The 23522-nt window shown below is 46.4% G+C and overlaps 1 protein-coding gene across 1 annotated transcript in view; it reads left to right on the top strand.

Moving 5' to 3' along the window:
- Positions 1–4195: 4195 nt before the first annotated feature.
- adgrl1a (adhesion G protein-coupled receptor L1a) overlaps positions 4196–23522 on the top strand; it is a 49733-nt gene continuing 30406 nt past the window's right edge. The window contains exons 1-3 of the mRNA XM_070847138.1: positions 4196–4265; positions 16030–16243; positions 17433–17542. Of these exons, the coding sequence (XP_070703239.1) occupies positions 4196–4265; positions 16030–16243; positions 17433–17542 (394 nt within the window). The remainder of the gene's footprint in view (positions 4266–16029; positions 16244–17432; positions 17543–23522) is intronic.

Below are 23522 nucleotides of genomic sequence, written 5' to 3'. Positions count from 1 at the left end.
TTAATGCAGCATTTTGCACCACTTTTTGATTTGTAAGTGAGATGTGATTGCCATTCAGTTTTTGCATGCTTGACTGTGTCGGTTGCTAGGAGGCAATCATTTCCTTCATAGCGGGAGCTTTGCTACTGAACCAACTATTTGTTGTTGGAGCATCTGAGGCATAAACATCCTAATAGCATGGGAAATGCTGGTGCTTCATCTTCAAATGCAAAGACATGCATGAAGCAACAGAGCGTAAGACGTTATGACTGTCGAATCTTTAAATCAATCACAAGTGGTTTCCTAACTGAATAAAATTTTGTGTTTGTGTTTCCCCGCTCCCCCCTTTCCCTTTGCCCTGCATGATTTTCTCTTGTTCTTACAACGTACCTCATCTTCAAATATATTGAAATGCTAATTAAGATGCTAGCACTTTCTGTGTGAAAGCATCTTTGGCAAGCTTTTAGTAGAATTTACATTTACAGCTGCGGTGTTAGTCCAATCAGCGGTGTGTATCTATAGCCTTCAGACCACGGGCTGCCTTGTCTCTCACACACACACACACACACACACACACACACACACACACACACACACACACACACACACCGAGTCGACTCACACTTATCATACTTGTCTCTACCACCTTGATATCAGATTCCCCTCGGCTGGGGGGGGGAAACAGACGAGAGAAAGCCTGAAGCTGTAGCAGCTTCGAGAGCTGCACCAGCTTTTCTAATTACGCAGCAAAAACTGTCAATGTAAACTCTTTGTTCTCCCTCCTTTTTATTCTGGCTGGTTAATGTTCCTAAATGCTTCTTTCTTCTGTACAGTAATGATTTGCGTGATGGGGTAAACATGAATGGTTCTTGTGACAGACGTACACAACCTTTAACAGTACCCCCCACCCTCATAGAAAGGACACCCTGTTCTTGATGAGCATGTCTGCTAAAGCAAATAGATCTTAATGATCATGGTGATTATCATAATGATCCAATAGAAGTGGCTAATGAGGTTCTTTGCTTTGGATCAAGGCAGCCTTTAAATTTATAGCTGAAGAAACTAAGGGTAGCATTCCAAACTAGATGACTGAGCTGTATACTTAAGTGTAAATCTGCCTCTGCTTCATTTAGACAGCTGCATGTGAGTCTTTGTGTTGATACGACTGACTGTCATTTGCCCTGCTTCCCACTTCTCCTCTCCTGCTCGGCCTCCTCACCCTTCTTACCAGTGCAGCGAAATTGCTGTCCACTCTCCCATTTTGTGGGCTCCGGTCTCATTGGGATATGATGTTTCGCTCTATTAGAAGTGAAACTGTGATGATAATAATGGTGGATGTGATCAGTGCAAAAGGTCAGCCTGTGGCCTCGGGCGTACAACATCCTCCAAGTAGGGAGAGCGCAGAGGGCGAAGACACCCATCTTACACCCTCCAAAGACTCCTAACCTTCCTCCACCCAGAGGCACACTGATTCATAGACACAGGCAGAAGAAATATTTTCTTCTACTTCCTGCTTTCTTACTATTCCTTTGGTGTTCTGACTTGGCTATTTTCAGCAGTTTTCTCTCCCACTCTCTTATTTATTCTCGTTATACAGAAAGTCATCCTTCCCCTACTTCGTTTGTTCCTTACTTTCTTTGCTCCCTCTGTTCCTTGTTTATTAGCTACTCGGGCTGCACGATGCTTCCTCTCTTTTTTTGTTCCATCAATCCCTCCCTGCTTTGTTCTGTCATTGCCTTGCTTCTTCTTTTTCTTTAACTTGGCCTTCCCTCCTTCCTTGTTTCCTGCATTTCTTCTGCTCTCCCTTTCCGACCACACTGGAATGGAGCGTTGTGTAGCGCTCGCTCTCTTTTTGTCACAAAATAAAAAACGAAGGCCCGTCACTGCACAGGAGGGGATCACTTTTCGACCATAAATAATACAATGTGATCGGGGGGGGTGAGGGGATGGGGGAGGAGGCCGTGAGAGAGAGTGGAGCAGCCAAGGCTTCTACATCACTACGTCACATGTGTATTGCTATTTGTTTACTGCTTTGCTGCTCTTTCTTTGTCTCTCCTGCCCTCCCTCTGAGTGTGTCCTTTCCTCTCAGCTGCTGGTCATAGAGGGTGGTCACAAACAAACTCAAATGAAGGCACAGGCTGCGTAGTGCAGAGGATGTGTATGCGTGTGTGTGTATGTGTGTGTGTGTGTGTGTGTTTGTGTGTTGTGCATGTGATAGAAATAAACGCTGCTGTAAAAAAACAGCTGCTGCGGATGTGCTTTGTACTCTGTGTTCTGATTTAGTTCTCTCTCGCTCTTCACTGTTTGCCCTCCCCTTCTCTCTCACTCTGTCTTGCTCGTACTCTACGACATCCAACATACTAATCCACACAGCGACACCCAGGCAGGTCGGTGGCTGTAGGCCGGGCGTTGCCACTGGGGAGGAGGGTAAATATCAGAGAAGGTCAGGAAGAGGAGGGGTGGGAGAGGTGGAGGGGAAGCCAAATCAGTGATGATGAAGAGAGGGGGTGAAGCCACCCAGTCACTCAGGATCTGCCATCTTGGCTGCCAGGAGAAGAGAGCTTGGCCGTGCCAGCCTGTGGTTGTGTGTGCTGTTGAGTAAATATTCAAGGATGAAAAGATTACAGAAATGAAAAATGCAGAGACAGCTTGGGTTAAAGTTTAGAATCGAGATGAGGATTAGGATCAATAATTCCACACTTAATGTCTTCAATATTTACTTTGCTCAATATTAACAGAGTAAAAAATACATTTTCTCTACATTTTTTAGGACACGTTTTATACAACCCAGCATCTTCAAACTTCATCCCATTGTATCACTTGATAAACGGTGCATGAAACGGAAACATTTCCGATGTTTCAGCGATCAAGAATGACATTTTTGCCACCCTTTGGAACGTTTTGGCTCTTGAAATGAATTACAAAGATCAAAAAGATCTATTAGTTTGTCACCCTAACACCGTTTTGTAGAGCTGTAAATAGTTTGGCTGAAGTGGTATTTGTGTCAGTCAGCCGAAAACGCAAAGGCTACAATGTGAGAAATGAAGGAGTCCTTGAAAGTTTAGCAGAGGTGCTGTGGTGGTGGCTGAGCCGTTGTGTGTGTGTGTGTGTGTGTGTGTGTGTGTGTGTGAGCGCATGAATGCTTAATCTATTATATTATGTCCTTCTACAGTATGAATTGGTAGGATCAATCAAATAAAAGGGATGGAGGGATCAAATGAAATCCTGTCAACAGCCCCCCCCTCCAAAAAATATAGAAAATAAATTGTACACACACACACACACACACACCGATACAGAGAGACAAAGTCCAATCTGTCTGTTTCATCAGCAAGCTCAGCAGAAGGAGTAATATCTCTAACAACATCATCTCTGCTGTTTTCTGTCTTTTAGCCCTTGGCGGGGCAGAGCTGTTTCTACTGTCAAAAAATCAGAGCTAAAGTTCCAGATTGTGATTTATTTCATTAGGCAAATGAGATGTGTGAGCCCTGTGGCGCTGCTGACTGAGTCGCCACTTTTCACTGTCTCGCTTTGTCTGTGCACTGGTATGCAAACAAACACACACACACACACACACACACACACACACACACACACACAGTAGACATGTATTTGTATTTTTCACGTGTTGAATATAGCTACACGAAGAGCCCCAAAACATATGTAGCATGTCTGATTCAATCAAGCACTCAAACAGTGTGAGTGATGAGCTGGTAGTGACAACAGCTGTTGCCATGCCGTCCTGCACAAAATGGCCTCAGATCTGCCTGTCTGATCATTTTACCTGACCACCAGAGGAGGAGCATCTCTCCTCTCCTCTCCTCTCCTCTCCTCTCCTCTCCTCTCCTCTCCTCTCTCCCCCCTCCTGCTCTGATACCAATTAGTATGCTATACCGGTTGTGAACCACCCAGTTTTTGCAGAGTTATTATCACATATTCCAGTGATAAATGCAGAATAAATTAGTCAACACTGTCTAATTTAAATGCCATAACCGAGAGAGGACAGAACAAAAAACAGAACAGCGGAATAATTCCTCTTTATGGACACACAGTTGCATACAAATGTTTATGAGATCCTTACCTCTTTGTTATTTCTACCCCTCTGTGCTTGCAGGATCACCCTCAGGGAGGGTGTAAGCTGAGGAAGTGCCGCCTCCTCACCTGTGCCTGCTGACCGCCTGGACACTTTAGCCCCGCCCCTTGCCCTGCCTCCAACATGGCTCTAGCAGGCTGGATCATCTTCACCTGTGCTGTGGCTTTCAGCAACATTGCTCCGTCCTCACAAGGTACGTAAGCAACATCAACAATGCATGGCGTTTTTACTGTTGTCACATTTCACAGCAAATAATAAGCCCGTGTCTGTTTATGTTCAATATTTATACTGGAGATGTTTACTTTTTTTATTTATACAGCATATACAATGTGCACAGTTTAGTTTCACTTCCCTGATCCCACTTGTAATGTTGCCCATAAATGCCTGATGGTGTCACTGTGCCCTGAAACTGGCCTGACCAGGTTATTGCAAATGAGGATGTAATATTTATATGTTAGCTACGTGATGAAGGTTGTAAGTATATTGACTTGCTGACCAGGCTAGAAACCTGCACTTGATTAACCAGAGTGTCAGAGCGAGAGTGTGTAAGCGAGGTGGAGAGTGTATGTGCGAATGTCAATAAAATTTCTTGTCATCTTGATGTTAGTTGGAGCGTGGCAAGAATATAAGGGGGAATCCGTGCATGTAATGGTGCCATATGTGTGACCTCCTTGAAAGTGCCATGTACCATGAGATATTTCATTTTGTGTTTGTGTGTATTTGTGTGTGTGTGTGTGCTAGCTGTTGTAAGCCTGGCAGCAGGTGACCTGGTTGGGCTGAAGTGATGCTGGAGGGTGTGTGTGTGTGTTATAAGATGTGTAGGGAGGGAAGGAGCAGGGATTGCAGGGGGAGCCAGAGGGCCGATGAGGGAAAGGAGGGGCTGTTGGGTGTCCTGCTAGTGGCCTGCCACACAGACAGCAGCACACCATCTGCTGTGCGCTCTCAGTCAGCTCTGTGCCAGCGAGCCACAGGGTGATGGACAGCTAGGACGAGGAGGAGGAGGAGCATCGGGGGGGAGACGCAGTCGCTGTTGGGAGGGGTTAGTGATGGAGCGGGAGTCAAAGAAGCCAAGGGAGGGAGGGTAAAATTAAAATGTGTTTGTGTACGCCTGTGTCAGCATTGGTTTCAGCAACCCCCCTGTGTAAGCCCTGATTGGCCAGGTGCGGTTCTAATTTGAGTAGGTGCTGTTTTTTTCCATCTTAATTTGGCTGCCTTTGTAACGTTGGATTTGTGTAGCGTACGTTCTGTTCCATCGGGCACATTTGGCCTCCGGCACTATGTTGCTTTGTGTTTGTGTGTGTGTGTGTGTGTGTGTGTGTGGGCATGCGTGTATTTGCGTGAAAATAAGCTTCCAACTATCTGTGTGACCTGGCATTCGCCGAGTAATAATAATGCATTAATAATCAATTGACTGTTATCTGTATTCAGCCCCAAAGCACCAGGTTGTTCGGAAACATTTGGCTTGATGAAATTAAGAAAATCTTTTTCTAATGGAGTCAGTTCTGCACAGACACATGCTCACGTACACCCACATTGTTTTGGTTCTCATAATATTGGCAGTCGGATTTTGGCTGAAATGCACTCTCTCTATTGTAGTGTGACAAGAGGAGGACAAGAGAAAAATAAAAGAGAACAAGGGAGCAAGGATTTAAAGGAAGAGGGCAGGGTTTCCATGTGATGAGAGCTGCTGAAATCACTCTCAGGCTAATCAGAGCTCATTTGGAAACCTGCAGGATCATCACACATGGCTTCACAGTCTAATGTGTACCCCAGCTTCTCCTTGGTGTCCCAACTAATCTGCCATGCTTTAACCTCACTCTACTCCTGACTGCACACTCTAATATTTACCCCTAACACTCACACATTTGTTCTCCTCTGGATCCAGCTCTTTAACACAAATGTTCCTAGCCAGCATGAGCTTTATACACATACTTCCTCGCAGCACTGTCCCACAATTCATCTGCCCATTTCACATGGCGAGCATTCATCTAGTTAAAGTACTGCTTAATTCTCTGTTTTGCTTTAAATACAGTAGCTAGGTGAATCAGAAACAGCGTCCTCTTCCACGAATGCAAAATAACACTAAACTGAGCAAATAAATCCGTGTTCCTAGAGATATATACAACCCCACCCCCCACCCCCCAACCCGCCCATCCTGGCAGGCTCCCTGACAGACTGACATGCATACCCTGACAAACAAAATGTCCCGCTGATTCCACAGAATGCTCCAGAATGTACAACCCCTCATACGCAGTGTTGTTGCTCGGAAAGCCCATTAGGCTTGCTTAATGTGGCAGGCATTGCAGGCAGCTGCGCTGCACTTGATGAAGCCCTGACACAGAGCTTTCATTTAGCAGAGTGTGTGTATGTGTATTTGCATTTATCTAAACTAGTAGTGGCAGCCAGATCATTATAAGGCTACCTGTAGGTCCTTTTAGTCTATAATGTGTGTGAGGTGTATCAGTCTGACAGTATGCACATACTGTATATGTGTGTAAACAGTTCATCCATGAGTGCAAAGCAATGTGTGCATGCAAGAGCCTGTATGGGTTTTTATGCTTACACGAGTGTGTTCACATATCCAGATGGGTATGTGTGTGAGAGAATTTATGTGAGTATGTGTGTGCGCCGCTCATATCAGGACACTAGTGCCAGCTGACTGGTGGAATCTGTTCTCATCTCCCCTGTATTTAAGCCTTTGCTCTCAGATCAGTCGCGTGGAAAGGCCCCTGGTCTGTTAGTGCACACGCACACATTTTTATCTGTCTTCCCCTCCTCTCCCCAGCTTTCCTCTTCTGTGCCTTTCCCCCTGTAACCAGTAGTTATTATTTAAGGATGGAGAACTAGCCTTTTTTATGCATTTTCTCAACAAAGTGCTTTAGTCTCTTGACTGTCCTTGGTTGGAGACAGAATGTCTGAATGGGGACTGATCTCAACGCAGTATTTTTCTTTCTATAATGCAGGGGTTGGTAGTTATTTTTCATGGAGGAGCCACATGAACAAGTCACAATGCTTTTGCAAGCCAGATGCTTTTTATGACTGAGCTGACAGTTATTTCGGGGCTAAGTGTTGCTCAACCCTAGATTTAAAATTCTGAGTGAGGATCTTAAAAAATACTTGACCTGAAATCACATCCAATATTGAATTTTGCACAGACAGAGTAGACTTTCAGTCTCGCAATACTATAATATTAAAATGATTATTTCAAAAACTGCAACCTACTCACTAATTCATAAGAATTGATCCGCCGACAGGCTTGTAGCAATAATATTTTGAGAGGAGGCAATAAAGCGGTAGCACTGCTAACCTTGCTATGTGCATTTGGCTTCTTGTTGTTGCATAATTTGCTGAACAGCATATTCAATTGCTTTAATGTGTGTTTTGTAAACTATAACTCTACACTTTTGTTGTTATCAGACAGGTCTGCAGGCAGAGCACTGAAGCTGTCCATGGTATTAGCTGATTAGAATCAGCTGACACTAGAATAACTAATTATATGCAAGCAAGTCAATGAGCCTCACGCTCTTCTCATTGCCCCTACCTGCTGCACCTGCAGCTAAGATTGTGCTGAATTCGTTTGTTTCTTAATAATCATATGCTGAATTCATATGGGACGTATCCTGGGAAACCTTTTTCTTCACCAAATACAATGGTACAGCAATGTGTTGCTACCAATGGCCCACTTTCCTTCGACATAACTAATAGTTACACAGTCACAAACAGACAGATGACTTCCAGAGGACTCGGTTTTGGACTGTACAGAGCATTTGCATTTTCAAGTCTCTAATAGCTTTGTGTTTTGTAGACCAAGGCCATCAGAACTAACTGGGTATGTGTGTGTTTATAGAGACAACTAAATACTCTCATTTTGTCTGAAAAAGCCCTTTGAATGTGTTTTATCATGTTTTTTTCTTTTCCATAAAGCTGAAATTCACAGGCTTCAATGACACTAATTGCTAATCTAGCAGCTTGTGAATATTGCTGCGTATCATCTGGATTTTGCAATAAAGAAGTGCTGTAAAAGCTTTTTTCCCTCTTTCTCATCCTTTCCCCCCTCGTGTGTGTTTCCAAGCTCTCGTTGCCTCCCCGTCTTCTTAGCAATAGTCTTTGCTTCTCACTTCTCTCACTCTAACACTCGCCTCTCATTTTCATCCAACCTCCCTGCTTTCTCTCCCCTAACGCTTCAGCTATTACTCCCTCTTGCTGTGTCGTGATGTCCTTCCCCCTCTTTTTACTGGCCTTCCTCCTCCTCTCTCCTGGACCCTCTTAATATTCCCTGTACCACCTCCATTTTCCTCCCCTCCTACTTTTTCCACCACCCCATCATGTCTTCTCTTCCAACTCCTTCCTTCTCTCGCCTTACCCCACTTTCTATCCAGCCTCCCTCCTAGAATAACCTCCCCTCTGTTTTCCTCCCCTTACCCCCTGCCTACTATCTGTTAACAGCACACACCTCTTGTTATTGTCATTCCCTCCTTTCCCTTTCCTTTCACTCTCTTTCTGTCTTTCTCTCCGCTCTCGTTTTCTCCCTCCCTTGCTCTCTCTACGGTGCTGGGGGTTGCTGTGCTCTTCAAAGCCCTTGGCTGAGAGCAGTAGATCACAGAGAGACCTGTGTGAGTGAAAGGTTAATGGATGGCCTTTGAACATATATTGGTAGTCGGGGGCGGGTGGGTGAAGGAGGGAGAGGCCGGGGCGGAGTGACGGAGTGGCGGTGTGCTCTTTCAAACCTCCCTTTGAAGATGACGCAGGCCGCTCTCTTGTGTCTACGCCTGCATACAGGGGGCTGTGCCTTGTTGTTTATTCATTCGCTCACAGTGTTAGTGTACGTGTGTTTTGGGGTCCTTTTGCCCATTTTGTTTGTGTGTTTGCTTGTAGTTGTGTGCGTTGGGGTATGTTAGTTTGTGTACATTGATTTGTGTACTGCAAACAAGCTCCTACATAAAGGATTGGGGACTGTGTTCCTGTTTGTGCAGTTGTGTGATAGCTGCCTCTTTTCTCTCAGGGCCTAGCTGCGTAACTTGGAGGCTTTGTAGCCGTGAAGGACTCAGTGTGTGTTTGTGTGTGTGTGTGTGCCTGTGTGTGTGTGTGTGTGTGTGTGTGTGTGTGTGTGTGCATCTGGGAGTGCTGGTTTGTGAGTGCCTGTAGAAGTGCTGGTGTGTATGTGTCAAGCGTGTCATGTGATCGGGTAAGTGTGCATTAGGTTCTCGTGTGTTTTGTGGACTGCAGATTGATAATTACCAGCAGCAGCTTACGGCTGGCAGCCAAGAGCAGAGAGAGTAGATTGGGGGATGCAGGGAGAGAGATGGATTATTGGAGAGGTTTGCTAAAGCTGTGAAAGGGGGTAAAGGAGGAGAAACGGATGGGAAGGGAAGTGGGGGAAACTGCGGGGGAAAGGTCAGGAGAAGAGGGAGGAATGAAGACATGGAGAGAACGAGGGGAGGGTGAAGAAGAGGGAGTTTCCGCGTGAATGAAATTAGATGAGGGATCGAGGGATTGTGCTCACGTGAAAAAGAGGAAAATACAAAGAGGAAACATGCAGTACATGTTCACTGCAGTGCAGGTGAACAAGATGGCATTCAAGGATAAAAGGGATTCAGCAGCATTTTATAGCCAAATCCCTTTTTAATTCACAGATATAAACCTGAAAGATACTGGGGCACCCACGTTCTGCACAGTAGCTACTTATATACAGTGTGCTTGCAAACTGATCGCTTAGCTCATAAATATGCACAGTAAAAATGCACACCGACACACATTCTGTCCACATGTCCAAGCCTCCTTATACTTAGCGTATAAGGAGGTTAATTAAGTGTTGAGTGCAGCAGCAGGGCTGAGCTTTGGCACCCATCTTTCCTAACAAGTCTCTGGATGCGACTTGCAACTCTTCCAAATGCACACACACACACACGCACACCCTTCTGACAGGAGGCCTTGCATGGTACTCACTCAGACTCCCCCTTTCTCCTGCACACTTTATCTCTCACTCTCCCTCCTATTTCTTATCCCTTTATTCTCTTCAGCCGCTCACCACCTTCTTCACTTTCCTCTGTCTGCTGTTCTGTCTCTGCTCCGTTCTCCCCCTCGTCCCTGTGGCTGTTTCTCTGCATCACCTACAGCTTTACTCCACTACAGTGTTTATATGAATCTGGGTCTGACTCACTGTCTGCTGGCCTGCCTCTTGTGATATGTGCTGGAAACAGAGAACAGAATAGAGCTGTGTTGGGCCTGTAGCACAGCTCCCATCCCTGGGGAGATGGAGGATATTTTACACTGGGTGAATCTCCTACTTTTTAGGCAGGCTGATTTTTATTTTGGGCTATGCTGTTCCCCCCCACTGAGGCACTTTTATTGCATAATTAGGCGCCGGGGCCAGCAATGAAGTGGTTTGACAGTATGAGCACGTCCCGTCTCGCCTCCCTCCTCAAGTGTGTGTGTGTGTGTGTGTGTGTGTTGCCCTGTGTCTCAGTGGCTTTTTAACCGCCTGTCTTAATCTCTCTGTGCTATGCCTGCTAGTTCCCCCCACAGCAAAGTTTGTCAACACACACTGAGAGTTCTCGAGGTTGAGGATGGATGAGGGTTAGAGCTTGTGTGTGACTGCCTGCAAGAATTTTGGTGTGTGTGTACATCATTGCAAATGCATGACTATGTGTTGCATGAGGGTGTGTGTATCCCATTTCCAGTGGGGGCACATTTAATTCTCTTATGAATGATGTAATGTTATGGGCTGTGCTGTAATTCAGTTCAGTTAGAGGACTGGGCTGCTGAGGAGAGAGTCGGCCTGTGCTGAGCAAACCAGAACAATAGGAGGTCCTCTCTCCCACAAATCTGTCTGCCTCACTCCTTTTATGTCTGTGACCTTGTGTCTCCACAAAGAACGGTCGTCATGTTCATCTTCTGCCAGCATCTAGTTTGATGGTTTCTGTCGTTTTCTATTGTTATCCAGTCTAATTTGCTTTACCATCCCATTTCCCCTTCCCTGTGTGTTAGCTTGACTCTGCTCTATCACAGTGGATGCGTGTCATTTTAGCGCTGCTTTGTGTTCTGACCTTATAGCATGGCTGGTGACTCCCCATACAGTCGCTCCTCATCTCATCTCCCCCGTCTCCTTTGCCTGGAGGAGACAGGCGAGGAGTTAGAGGAGATGCGATAGCATCCTAGCTTTTAGGCCAGCGTTACACCCTCTCATCAATACACACACACAAACACACACACGCTGTCCCACAAGCAGCCCCCACCTCCTGCACCCTCATGTTAGGCCTTTAGGTTTGTCTCAGGATGTCACTTTGTCACAACTCCTCAGCTTGAAGGCTGCCTGGATGTGACAGTTCTGGCCGCATCGCCTCAGCTTGTCTGTGGTGACAGGCCATGCTCCAGCGAGTCATTACGCTAACTTGCAGTGCTAAGTGAGTCGCTAAGATACAGCTCTAAGCTGATAAAGTACTGGAGAAATTGGCCGGGATGATTCTCTGCTAGAGAGGGATTCCCATCACTGAGACCTCTTAGTTCTGACCAATGACTGTAAAATTACTTCTTCACCAGCTTTACAAAGGAACTAACCTGAAAATCATGAGGGAGTTAGCTCTTTTGGCCAGAGCCGACTTTGAGGGCATATGTAGATGTATGCAGTATACTTTTAATATTCCAGTGTGATCTCCAGAGCATACTCACCTATTAGCCTTAATGCCACTTAAAGTTGATTTTAAGGACGGTGATATGACAAGATTCCCACCTCATCAGCAGCATGCCCAGTTTCTCAACTACCAATACTGCTTGGCGAAAATGTGCTCTGGCACTATGCTTCAGTGCTATGCTAATGAGAAGCATTAGGAGATGACTGCTGGAACAGACAGAGGGGCTAAGAAGGGCTGATCACATTTCGCCCCCCGAAAGACAGTCAGCCATCCAGCTAACAAGTCAGCCTTAGACGCACAGAGCTCCACAAGTATAATCTCCTATTGAGACTCAATTGGAAAGTCACTATCACAGTTTCTGGCTACCTGCGAGGCCAAACCTTCTTACTCAATTATTTCTGAGAAATCACACAATAGAGTGTCTGCGATAACACAGTCCAAGGTCAAATTGTGAGAGATGTTGAAATCAAAGTGCTTTTATGTTTGAAAGCATACTGCTGATGAGGGAATGTGTTTGGTAATGCTTCAGTGAGGAGGAGAAATCTTTGTCTATTTATACTGTGAACTTTTCAGAATTCTAAATGTAGTCTCTCCAAGTCTGTCTTGATATAACAAACCAGATGTTCTCCAGCTTTTTTCAAGTATTGGTCACGACTCTTGGTTTCAGGTCGCGTGTCCTCATCTCCAAATTACGTTGGATCTTCGCAAACGTTGGCGCATCTGTATGTCTGTGCGTGCATGAGCGTGAGAATGGATCGATAGAGACCTGTGATGATAGATAAAGCATGCAAAGACTAGCGTAGCTTCTGTAAAATTACCTTCTTGTCTGAATGTCCAAGCATCTATCCACCCTCAGGCTCTAATTACTGTGTGAGGATAATGAGTCAAATCCAATCAGTTCTCTCTCTTGCTCTTAATTTGTATGGAGCTTCTATTATGAAGCCAACCGTTTCAACCCCTCACACCAGCTGCCCTGGAGTGACACCAGGCTCCTGTGTGTGAGAGAGTGTGTGTGTGAAAGAGAGAGAGAGAGATCTGATTCTTGCTCACCGCCACATTCATGCAAATCAGCTTGAATAATTATTGAATTGGCTCATATCATTATCAGTATGTGTGACAATTGGTAACCATTTTTTGTGGATGACGGTTATTAACACAGTTTTATATACCAAGGGATGTGAGTCATAGTCTCACTGTGAGGGATTAGATCCACCTATACATATGGCTGCTGCTGAGAAAGATACTTTGTCATCCAGCTATTATGAGTCTGATAGGCACGGCTAAATGGCCATGTGTGTATGTGTGTGTTTCTGTGTGTATTTTGGCTGAAGAGACCCTGAAACCTTAATGGATTCCTGCAGAGTGAAGGACAATCGTAGCCCATGGCCAGTCCAAGCTTATCCTCTGCTCATCTCATCTCAGCTCAGCTCAGAGCCAGCCAGCTCCAGTTAGGCCTCAGGCCATCTGGCCAACACACAGCCATGTACAAACACACTCTCAAACACACACACACACACACACACACAGACAGAAACAGGCACTGAAACCCTGAAGTTAAGTTCCACATTTGTTTGTGATTCAAAAATCTTTGCTTAAACCGCATTGTAATGTGCATCGTGCTGTATTTACACGGTGATTTCCACCTTAAACCTCGAACCTGTCAAATAGTGAGTGCGTAGGTGTGAAATACGATACAATATGGTGGAAGTAGAGATTTGCAGCGGTGCCAGAAATAGGCTAGTTATCATGGTTGCTGCCACCATTGAAGTGCACTCGCTCAATAATGGCTGTGCTCAATTGTGGCCAAATATATACCGTAACAGCTGAGCCAGTCAAAGGAATACCTGAAAAAGATAAAGGATTTAGCTTCACAAATCACATTCTGCATACAACCTGACAGCTATTTATTTTCTTCTTCTTAAGCAAGTTTACAGCATCGTGATTCCACAGACTCATTATATTTTGTTTGACCTTTTGCTCACATCAGTCTTAATGAGAGTTAGCTCAGTTTGACTAAATAAACACTTGGCATGTCACTATCTAGGCAGTGACATACCAGACATAACAGTGATAGTAACAAGCTTTAATTATCTACACAAACAAGCTGATTGGCATAAGTACCAGCAATGAAATAATTGCTCAAAAACTGTGCAAACATTATCTGTATTTATTCAGTACTGTTGAAAAAGCCTTGAAACAGCCAAGAAATTATATCAGCTGATGTTTATATTAGAGCTCAGTGGCATCGTAGTAGATGACCTTGAATAGCCAGAAATATTTACCATATAAAGTGTGTTTGACATGTGAAGTATGTTTAGTGTGTAGTCTGCCCCCTCGGATAGGCCCTGTTGTTCCTGATGTGTTGGTCCACAGTGTAAGTGGAATGAGTGTGATCACTCCTGGTGGCCCCCTTCAGTCTTACCCTCCTGGCTTACTGCGTAGTTCTAATCATTGGCCAGCTGTACGCTACTGTGTACTTACTCCACAGGGTAGTTCAGAGAACAAGGCTGCACACTGACACGATGTATTGTAATCCCACTGTGACACCAGGACTCTGTGTGTGTGTGTGTGTGTATGGATTCATGCAAGTACGGGTGTGCTTGACTGTGAGTGTCCACATACGAGTGCCCCGTATGTCTGGATACGTGCTAATTTGCTTGTGTGGGTTTTTGCATTTGTGTGCAGATTTGTTTGTCTGGCCTCGCCTGCTGTTTGCATCTCCGTGTGCTTTAATTAGTATGCGCTTTTGCATCTAGGCCTTTGTGATTTGGCATTGGCACTGCATGCTGGCGAGGCATAAAAGATTTGAAGTCTGTCTGTGCTAGTCATTCAGCCTTAATGGCGTTAGTTACACAACTGAACTCAAGTCCCTGCTGCATAAATGGGTGGCATTTAGAAATATGAGCAAGTCAGATGGCAGTGAATCATGTAGCTCACCGCTGCAGAGCATGTCTGGGATGACTGACATTGACATTGACCCAGATGGGCACTCCTCTTGGATGGACAGCGGCTGAAACCTAAGCACTGCTAGCTCAGTGTCAGGAAGGGAAAGCAGCCCCGTTCTGTGGGTTTCAGCACTAATGGTAGTGGGGGAGAGGGGCTGACTCAGTGTCCTCGTCTGCTGCTGAGCCGGTCTGGCAGGGAGTTATACTGTACAGTGAGACCCTCGCTTCAAAATTTCAACTTGCTTAAGTGGCACGGGCACTGCTCTGTTTAGATTTGACAGCATGTCCGTCATCAGATTAATATGTGCCATGTCCTCTCTGCTGACAAAACAGAGGAGAGCTCAAAGCCCACTCCTCCTTCAGGACAGCGGACAGCACCGACCAGTCTCAGACACTCTTCCTAAAAGTTTGTCAGTTCAGGACCACGGACAGCATCTCTCACCAAAGCTGGCAGGAGTCTCACCACAGGGAAACTGTCCTTCACTGCCAGATCACTCACTCTGTCTCTGCTTCTATTCTTCTGTGTGCCCCTGCCTCCACCTGGGCTGCAAAACAAGCCGGCAGCCATTTTGTTTTTTTTTGTTTTTTGTGTGTGTGTGTGTGACTGTGGAGGCAGCTGGAAAGGTATGCAGTTATGGAGAGAGCTGGAGAGACAGCAAGTGTCTCTCTCAGCGCCTCTTTGCAGCCCTCTTTCATGCCTCTCAGGCTGGTTCAGCGATTAACCCTGAGTACCCCCCTGTCCCTGTTGATCCTTCTCCACACAGAGCCCCGCTGCTGGCCACAGCACTACAATGACATGCCTCTCAGATGGCTGATTATCAGCGGTGGGTGTGCAAATGGTGTACACACCAGAGGTGAAGGTGTTCTCAGGCACTAATTCTCGTTTTTTGCTTGTTTTATCATTACTTGGAGTGATTTCGAAGGTGCTGGTCTGACACCTCGCTCAGGTGGAATAGACTAAAGGGTTCTGGGAAGGACACGCAGTTCTTCTCTGGTGTGGGGATGAGTATGATGAGCTGTGTGTAGGAGTTCGTTAACAGTTGAGACACTCACAGTTTGTTTCACAAGTGGTGCAATTTCTGATTGGAGAAGCTGGTATGGCTGCAAATGCTTCATGCCAATCTGTGATCTGTGATGTTCCAATGTGAATTCTCTGGCTGTGCATCAGCACTACTGAAATACTGCTGCTCAGTTAAGGCAAGTCAATAATGGTTAATTTGTGTTTTACATGAGGACAATAGGACCCACTTTGATTCCACCTACTCTTGTCAAATGCTACACATCATATTTACAATGTGGTCAAATAATAAAGTGCCTCCTAAAAGTATTAAGGTTCATTGAATTATCAATAACTTTGCTTCGCTCCCTCTTTCCACTCCAGCTCTGAGCCGGTCAATGATGCCCTTCGGCTTGATGCGTCGAGAGCTGGCGTGCGAAGGCTACCCGATCGAGCTGCGCTGCCCTGGAAGTGATGTCATCATGATTGAGACGGCCAACTATGGCCGCACCGATGACAAGATCTGTGACGCAGACCCCTTCCAGATGGAGAATGTGCAGTGCTACCTGCCTGATGCCTTCAAGATAATGTCACAGAGGTAACTATTGATCTGTTTGGGTCTTGTCTATGTGTTTGTACAGAGTCAAAACCACTTATTGGCAGAGGAAACACGATATTATTTCACAACATGATTTGTCCAGAATTTCCTGCTTTTCCTCCTAAGGTGTTGATTTCTTGTGTGAAAAATTGAAGTCTGTATCCGTGTTCTGTGCAGAACATGGCTGCATCTTGGGGAAACATGCATGCGTATGTTGTTGTGTGTGTGTGTGTGTGTGAAATTGCACGTGCGCACGAGTGTGTGCATGTGAATGCGTATGTTTTGGATTGTTCAAGAGTGTTTGTAGGGCTTCCTACAGCTGCACTCTGTGTTTGTGCTCAGCATCTGCTTCCTCTGAGCTCAGATCAATGGAAGCCCTCTCCCAGCTATCCATCACCCGAGTAATGGAGGCACAGGGTGCTAGCTTAGGGAGAGAGCAAGAGGGGGGGAAGGAGGGAGTGGCAGGGGGTGGAAGAAAGAATTGAGGGGGTAAGGGAAGAAGAGAGACAGCTAGAAATGATGGGATGATAGAGTGAGTTCAGCAGAGATTTGAGATATGAAGGGAGTGAGAGGCAGCACAGGGGAGAAAATGCTAAAAGCTGGATAGAGAAGGATTATGTGATGAGAATGAGTGAGTGTGGACGTGCATCTTTTCTTCTGGGCGTGTGTGTGTGTGTGTGTGTGTGTGTGTGTGTGTGTGTGTGTGTGTTTCCCAGGGTGTGCAAACGTGAGATGGCATGCAGCAGTGCGGTTTAGATGTAGGTATTATGTGCATATGAATGTTTTCCCCGTGCATGTGGTGTAGAGTATTTGTTTTAGCCACCCTCGTCCTTCCCTGTTCTCTCACCTCTAATTGCTCCCACTCACAATCCCCCAGGAGAGGAGCCTCTTACGTCACTCGCCCTCTCCCTGCCTCTTCCCTCCCTCCTTCCCCCTCTCTATCCTTCATCCCACTCCCTCTCTGTTTCCCACCTCCCCTCGGGTGCAGCTGTCACATGATCTAGTCTAGTGTGAAATTACTCCCTTCCCTACCGTTCTCTCCGATCTTTCAGAGCCTGAAGATGTTTTTTTTTTGTATCCACTCCTCTTTGTCTTTCTTACAGTGGCACTCATCATGTTTTTTTATCACTTACTTCCTCCCTTTTCTCTCTTCTCTCCTCTCCTTCCCCCCGTCCGTGTCCTCTCCCAGGTGTAATAACCGGACCCAGTGTGTGGTGGTAGCGGGGTCGGACGTGTTCCCAGATCCCTGCCCAGGGACCTACAAGTACCTGGAGATCCAGTACGAGTGTGTCCCCTACAGTGAGTACTGAGACCCTGTCACCCCCTCCCACGACCCCACCCTCCCTCACCCCATTCACGGCCCCTCCCATCCCTCCCTTTACCCCTCTCCCCACCCAAATCTCCTACCCCTTCTTCAACCCCCCAGAAACTCTCGACAAATTACATTCTCACACTCACACCTGCACACTCGCGCTCTCTGGCTTTTTTCAACATAAGCAAAGCAAAACAAGACAGACAAGTCATTCTCACCTGCTCTCTCTCTCTCTCTCTCTCCCTCCCTCTCTGTCTCTCTCTTTTCTCTCTCTCTCATACACTAACACTGCACAGACACACACAAGCACACACTCACACAGAGCGCTAAACCTTTTTTCTTCATCGACAGAGCAACGCACCGGTATCTGAGAGGGATTTTCACATGGAGGAAGGCGCTCCACAAACTCAGTCAGATAAGCACTCTATGCACACCCCGTGCAAACGTAGGGTCAGGCCTTATTGGCAATCACAGCAGTGTAACATACACCACCCCACACTCACACACTGATTGACCCAGGGGCATGCCACTGCCTTTATCTGGTGCCAAACACCTTTGCTGTCCCTCTGATTTCCAATAAAAATTAAAATTGGGCACAGTGAGATTGGGAGGCGTGGGGTGTTGTGTGTGTGTGTGTGTATGCCGCACCTCACAAACCTTTGCTGTTTGTATGTTAATACAAACAGCAAAGGGCTTATTTTAGACCACATGACCTGGAGCGGCACACATTTTAATGTCCCCATGGAAACGGCTGACTTCCTCGCGGCGCTGCTCAAAGCTCTGTGGCAGGTGTGACATACACACACGCCTGAACACATGCACATCTACCTCACACCCACTAAAGGGGGACACACAGTTGCTCTTCTTCCCCCCCTCCCCTCTTACTCAGAGTAAGCACGCACACACAAACACGAGCGCAGCCAAAGGAGCAGACACGGAAAGGATTATGTGGTGTTGTGTTGATCCTCGTTCATGTGAAAATCTCCGCTCAGTCTCCCCTCCTCCCTCTCATGTATTATTGCTCTCAGCATTGATCCCCTCACTATGCAGGAACACCTGGCTGGAGGGGAGGGGCAGTGGCGCTCCCCTCCACCGGGCAGAAGCAGAATTGGGCTGCAGGAAATTGAGGGTGATGGGGTGGTGGGAACTTGGGAGACGTGGGTCTTCTTGAGGTACAGGGGCTGTTTGATTGGTCTGGGTGGGGATATGGGTGATTCTCTCTGCTTTTTCCTCAGGCTCAGACGCTTTGGTGGGCCACGGGTTTGAGTCGACGCCAAGCCGCTAACCTCCTTTGCTCTCTTCTTCTTCCTCTTTCCTCCTCCTTCCTTCCCATCTCTTTTCTCTGAGGTCTCTCACTCACCCTCCCTTCCTTATTATCTCTAACAGTCAGTATCACCTCTTTTCATGTTTAACTTAACTCCTTTGTTTCTGTATCCCCCTTTTCTGTCTTTCACCTCCAGTCTACACTCGAAGATCTTTAATCTTCACCCATTGCCCCATTTCTCTCATTCTTCTTCTATTTTTACTGTCAGTCTGACACAGCATCTATTCATTCTATTCTGTCTCTTATGCTGTCCCTGTTTTTTTCTTTTACAGGTGGGACAAATATTGAAATATCCAACGTTTCAGCTCTGACAGAGAGGCTCGGAGAAACTCAGGGACATCAAAGCACCTCTTTCAGTCTTTGCCCTTGCTCTGCTCAGTGCTTTTGTGCCCTCAGTTTACCTTTAGAGAGACTTTGTTGAGTCAGGTTGCAGCCACAGCCACAGATAAGAAGAGGTTAGCTGTTTTCTTGCCATTGGGGATTATTCTCTGGTGTGAATCTTTTCTTCACAGCCTTTCAATTGGCAACAAGTGTTCTTCTCGAGTCTCCCCTGCCCTCTGTTTACCTGTCTTTCAGTCTTTGTTAGCTGCAGTCAGATAACCCTCTCCAGGCGTGTGACTTTGTTAGTCCTCTGGTAGTTCTGTCCTGTAGCTTGTGTCCTGTATCGTATTGTTCGTAGAGGGTCAAGGTAGCATGGCTTAGTTTTACCTGCCTCCTTCTTCTCATGCATTCTAACATTGTCTTTTTCCCTCTGACTGCACAAGGGAGCGTGTTCTCTCTTCACAAAGCAATCAAAGGGATGATTAAATAGCTGCTGACTTGCATTTTTCCTCCTCGTGTTTAGAGAAAAACTTTGTTGATTGTGTCTGAAGTATGGCACGGCTTAGAAAATTGGAAGCTGATCCCTCTATGATGAAAAATCCTGCCTGTCTGAGGTGACAAAGAAGAGCCAATTATCCCTGTCCTCTGCCACTCTCTTCCACCAGAGAAATACAACCACCACACACTCCCACACCAACACAGAAAGAGAAAGTACACACACACACAACTCATTCTGCAGGCGGTTGTACGTGTTTGTGCTCATCTGACAAAGTAAATACGACCTGACACATTCAGACTCAGAGCTGGAACTGTTCATCCCAAAACCTAGTCACCGTCGCACCACACGCCACTCAACTCGGCCACTTTTAATTACCAGGAGAGGGGGCGCGTCACTCTCTTCAGTTCTGCCTCAGCAGAGATTTGTCAAGATTAATTGAATTTGCTGCTGCTAATCGCTCTGGTAATGCCCCATCGTTCACGTCTGGCTGGGAACGCTGGGCACTTTGGCATCATCCAAGGCACAGTCATGTTTTTCATCGGTTGTCTCAACAGAAAGGTGAACAATAGAGAGATGATATGCAAAGGTTGTGTGTCATAGCATAGCGAGATGGTGCGCGCCCATGTTGATGGCTGTGTGCGATGTTTGCATCCGACAGGGTCCTGTACGAGCGTGTCACACAGGCGCCATGTTACCAGTCACCTGAAACGGCGAGGTGACAGCCAGAGCCGAGCTGACACACACAAACCTCTGTCGGCTAAACTCAAACAAGGGTCTGGAACGTGTGTGTATGTGTTGCTGCGCGTGGGATTGACTTGGCAAAATACAACATCTGCCAACAAGTCAAATCATATCTCATCGAGCCAAAAAAGACCTGCAAGGCTTCCCCGCAACATAGCATTGTTTTTGCCAGCCGGAACAGAGCAAGACAAAACTGCTCAACTGAACTCTCATTTTGCACTGTCACAGCCTGCTGTAGACTGCTGGCTTCCATTAAGACATCATAGATCCATGTACACAGCTACAGCGTGTATTTACTGCAGTGGAAACCCTACACTGCAGTCTTAACACAGACGTACACTGAGTCAAAGTAAATCTACCCTGCGAGAGAACTCTACCGGTCCCCCCTCCTCCTCTAGGACACAATGCTACATCATTATTGACTCTTAATGCTCTCTGTTCAGGCCATCCATGCTAGCCATGCCAGAACCGTTAGACTTAGTGTTGTGCCTCTGCTATTTCATCAGCTGTGATTTATCTTGTTAATATGCACACTGCAGGTAGCTGAAGAACTGGCGTTAAAAACGCCTACTCAGGCTGTACAGTAGAAATTCTGCAGAGTGTCTTAGGTAACTCCATATTCTTCACTTTTACATCCATATTTTGTGGCTCTGCCACTGTTTCACTTCATAAAATTGATTCTTTCCCACAAATGTATTCAGCACTGCCTATTCATTACGAGACACTGCTTTTTGGACACAAAGCCACTGGAAATGATGGTTGACTTGTTGGGAAGAGTTTGTCAGTAGAAGGAATAATGACATTGTAATATGACAAGTTTTCAGGGGAGGAGAGGAAACACTTTGATGTAGTTGGAAATGAAATTATATTAATATGTATCGGGGCACCATTAGACATGGGGCTCATAAATGTTTGGTGAATGAGAAGCAGGAGGCTTTGCTCGGGCCGTGGAGAGGGATGACTCTTTGCCGTGAACAGTATAAAATGAGAGAAGGAAAAAACCGAGAGGGGAGAGGACGGAAGAAGCTAGAGAGGACACACAATCTCTCAGCACCGTGATAGAGACAGAGGAGGCTAAGTTGTCCTGCAGTACTCTCAGCAGTGTGTGTATGTGTATTTGAGAGTGTGTGTTTCTAGCTGTACTCATTAGTGTGGGAGTAATTGATAGGGTTGTAGAGAGCGCTGAGCAGAGTGATTAAGGGGAGAGAGGGCAGTGGCTTATTTCTCAAAAGGGCCTTGAAAGAGAAATGCTGAATGAATCAAACAAACAACCAAGGTGGCCTTAAACTAACCTCCTGCTCACTGTGCGGACAGTTTGATGAGTTTCTGTCTCTTCTCTCTGTGTTCGTGCATGTTTGTGTGTTTGTCCTTAGGTACTTGTGAAGTTCTTTCGCGTGTCTGTTCTAAATGTCTATTTTTCAGAACAACCAAGAGCAAAAAGAAGTTGACAGAAGTCTTCCACCTACCTTATTATTCCCCTTCTCCTTTTCTGCAGCATTAATGACATTTCCTCTCTCTCCCTGTCTCTCTCTCTCTCTACATGCCCTTGCTGTGCATCACACACATCATTATTCTCACCTGTAGGAAAGCATCCATTTATAGCATTGCATTTAGTAAAACATCCTTTGAGGACTGTAACCTCGTCCTTACACGAAGTGGACAAGCGCTGCTGTCAGTAGGCGCCTCTTTGAAAAAACTCTATATGTTCAAGCTCCACTGAATTCTGGTGTCCTCGTGCCCCCCCCCCTGCAGTTGTTTCAGTGAGGATGAAAGCTCTGGATGTTCTCTGGCTGGTCTCTCCCTCCCCTAACCTTGGAGCTAATGATTACACTCGCAGTTGGTGGTGGGGATGTAATGCTTTCTTGCCCCCTGCCCCAGCTTCACAGGACTCGCATTCATAGCTTTGCCATGTTTACCCCTATAGGCTGAATATGGCTACCATTCCCCAGGTCTTCACGGAGGTTGTTTGTCCAGTTTGATCTTGGCATAAGATGATACATGATCAGTGTTGCTGCTGATACTGATGCTGCCTCTGCTGTACCGCTGCCAAGATCCAAGGCCATCCCCCACACAGATCAGACTGCTGCTAACGCTCCCTTTTTCCTTTTTATTTTACTCGCTACTTGTCTCTTTACATTTTCTCTCTCTCTCTCTCTTGCTCTCTCTCACCTTTTTTTTCCTTTTTTTTTTATGGGCAACCCTGCGAGGTGTCATGACAATTTCACAGGGCCCTCTGGGGACATCAGACTTCCCGCGACACACACACGACAATCACGCTCACAGTGGGGATCCACCAGCCACGTGCCTTTTAACACGTCTCATCCCCGAGAGACACGCCGATCAACTGGCACACTACTCGCGCCTCAGCAAACACAGAGAAAAGGCGGGCGGGCGCCAGTGCTGTTATGTGAAAGGCAGAGCCGAGATCCTTGTTCGCTTTTCCTCGAGTCTCCAGCTGCTCACGGACCTCCCCAGACGCTGTGACACGAGCAGGTACCAGACAGCGCCATGGATGCCGAGAGAGCCACGCCTGTCAGCTGAGGCCTTGCTGTGACTCAACACACCAACATATGGATTTGTGTGTGATGAGCTTGCTTCTCTTATCTCTCTTTTCTCTCTACCCTCTTTTTTTCCTCCCCCCCCACCCGTGTCTCTTGGTTTCTCTCTGTGTTTTTGAGATGTTCCACTCTGTCAAGCCCTCCCTTTCCCCCGTTGTTTGTTCTCTTTTTCTTTGATGAGCGATCCTCGGCCAGGCAAGCCGGCAGCTCCCCATTGATTGGACGGTCGATGGGTTGAGTGTTTTTGCTGGCTTCTATAGCGAGCGTCCTGACTCTGTAAATTGAGCAAAGCCAAAAGCACCGCTTTCTTTAGATCAAGGGACTGCTCTAACGTCAACACAGACCGTAGCTGGAGAGAGAGAGAGAGAGGAGAAGAGAGGAATTCAATGATAGCTCCAAAAACAAGTAGCCACAGAGAGACATCCTCATCGCCACCTTTCCATCTACCATCTCTCTCTCTCTCTCTGTCTCTCTCTACCTTTCCCACCCTTTGTTTACCTCCACAGCTGAAGAGGACTCCAATG

The sequence above is a fragment of the Pempheris klunzingeri genome, chromosome 17, assembly GCF_042242105.1.
Source record: "Pempheris klunzingeri isolate RE-2024b chromosome 17, fPemKlu1.hap1, whole genome shotgun sequence".
NCBI lineage: Eukaryota > Metazoa > Chordata > Actinopteri > Acropomatiformes > Pempheridae > Pempheris > Pempheris klunzingeri.
The sequence above is the reverse complement of the archived record's forward strand: the minus strand, read 5'-3'. Positions and strand labels throughout refer to the sequence as shown.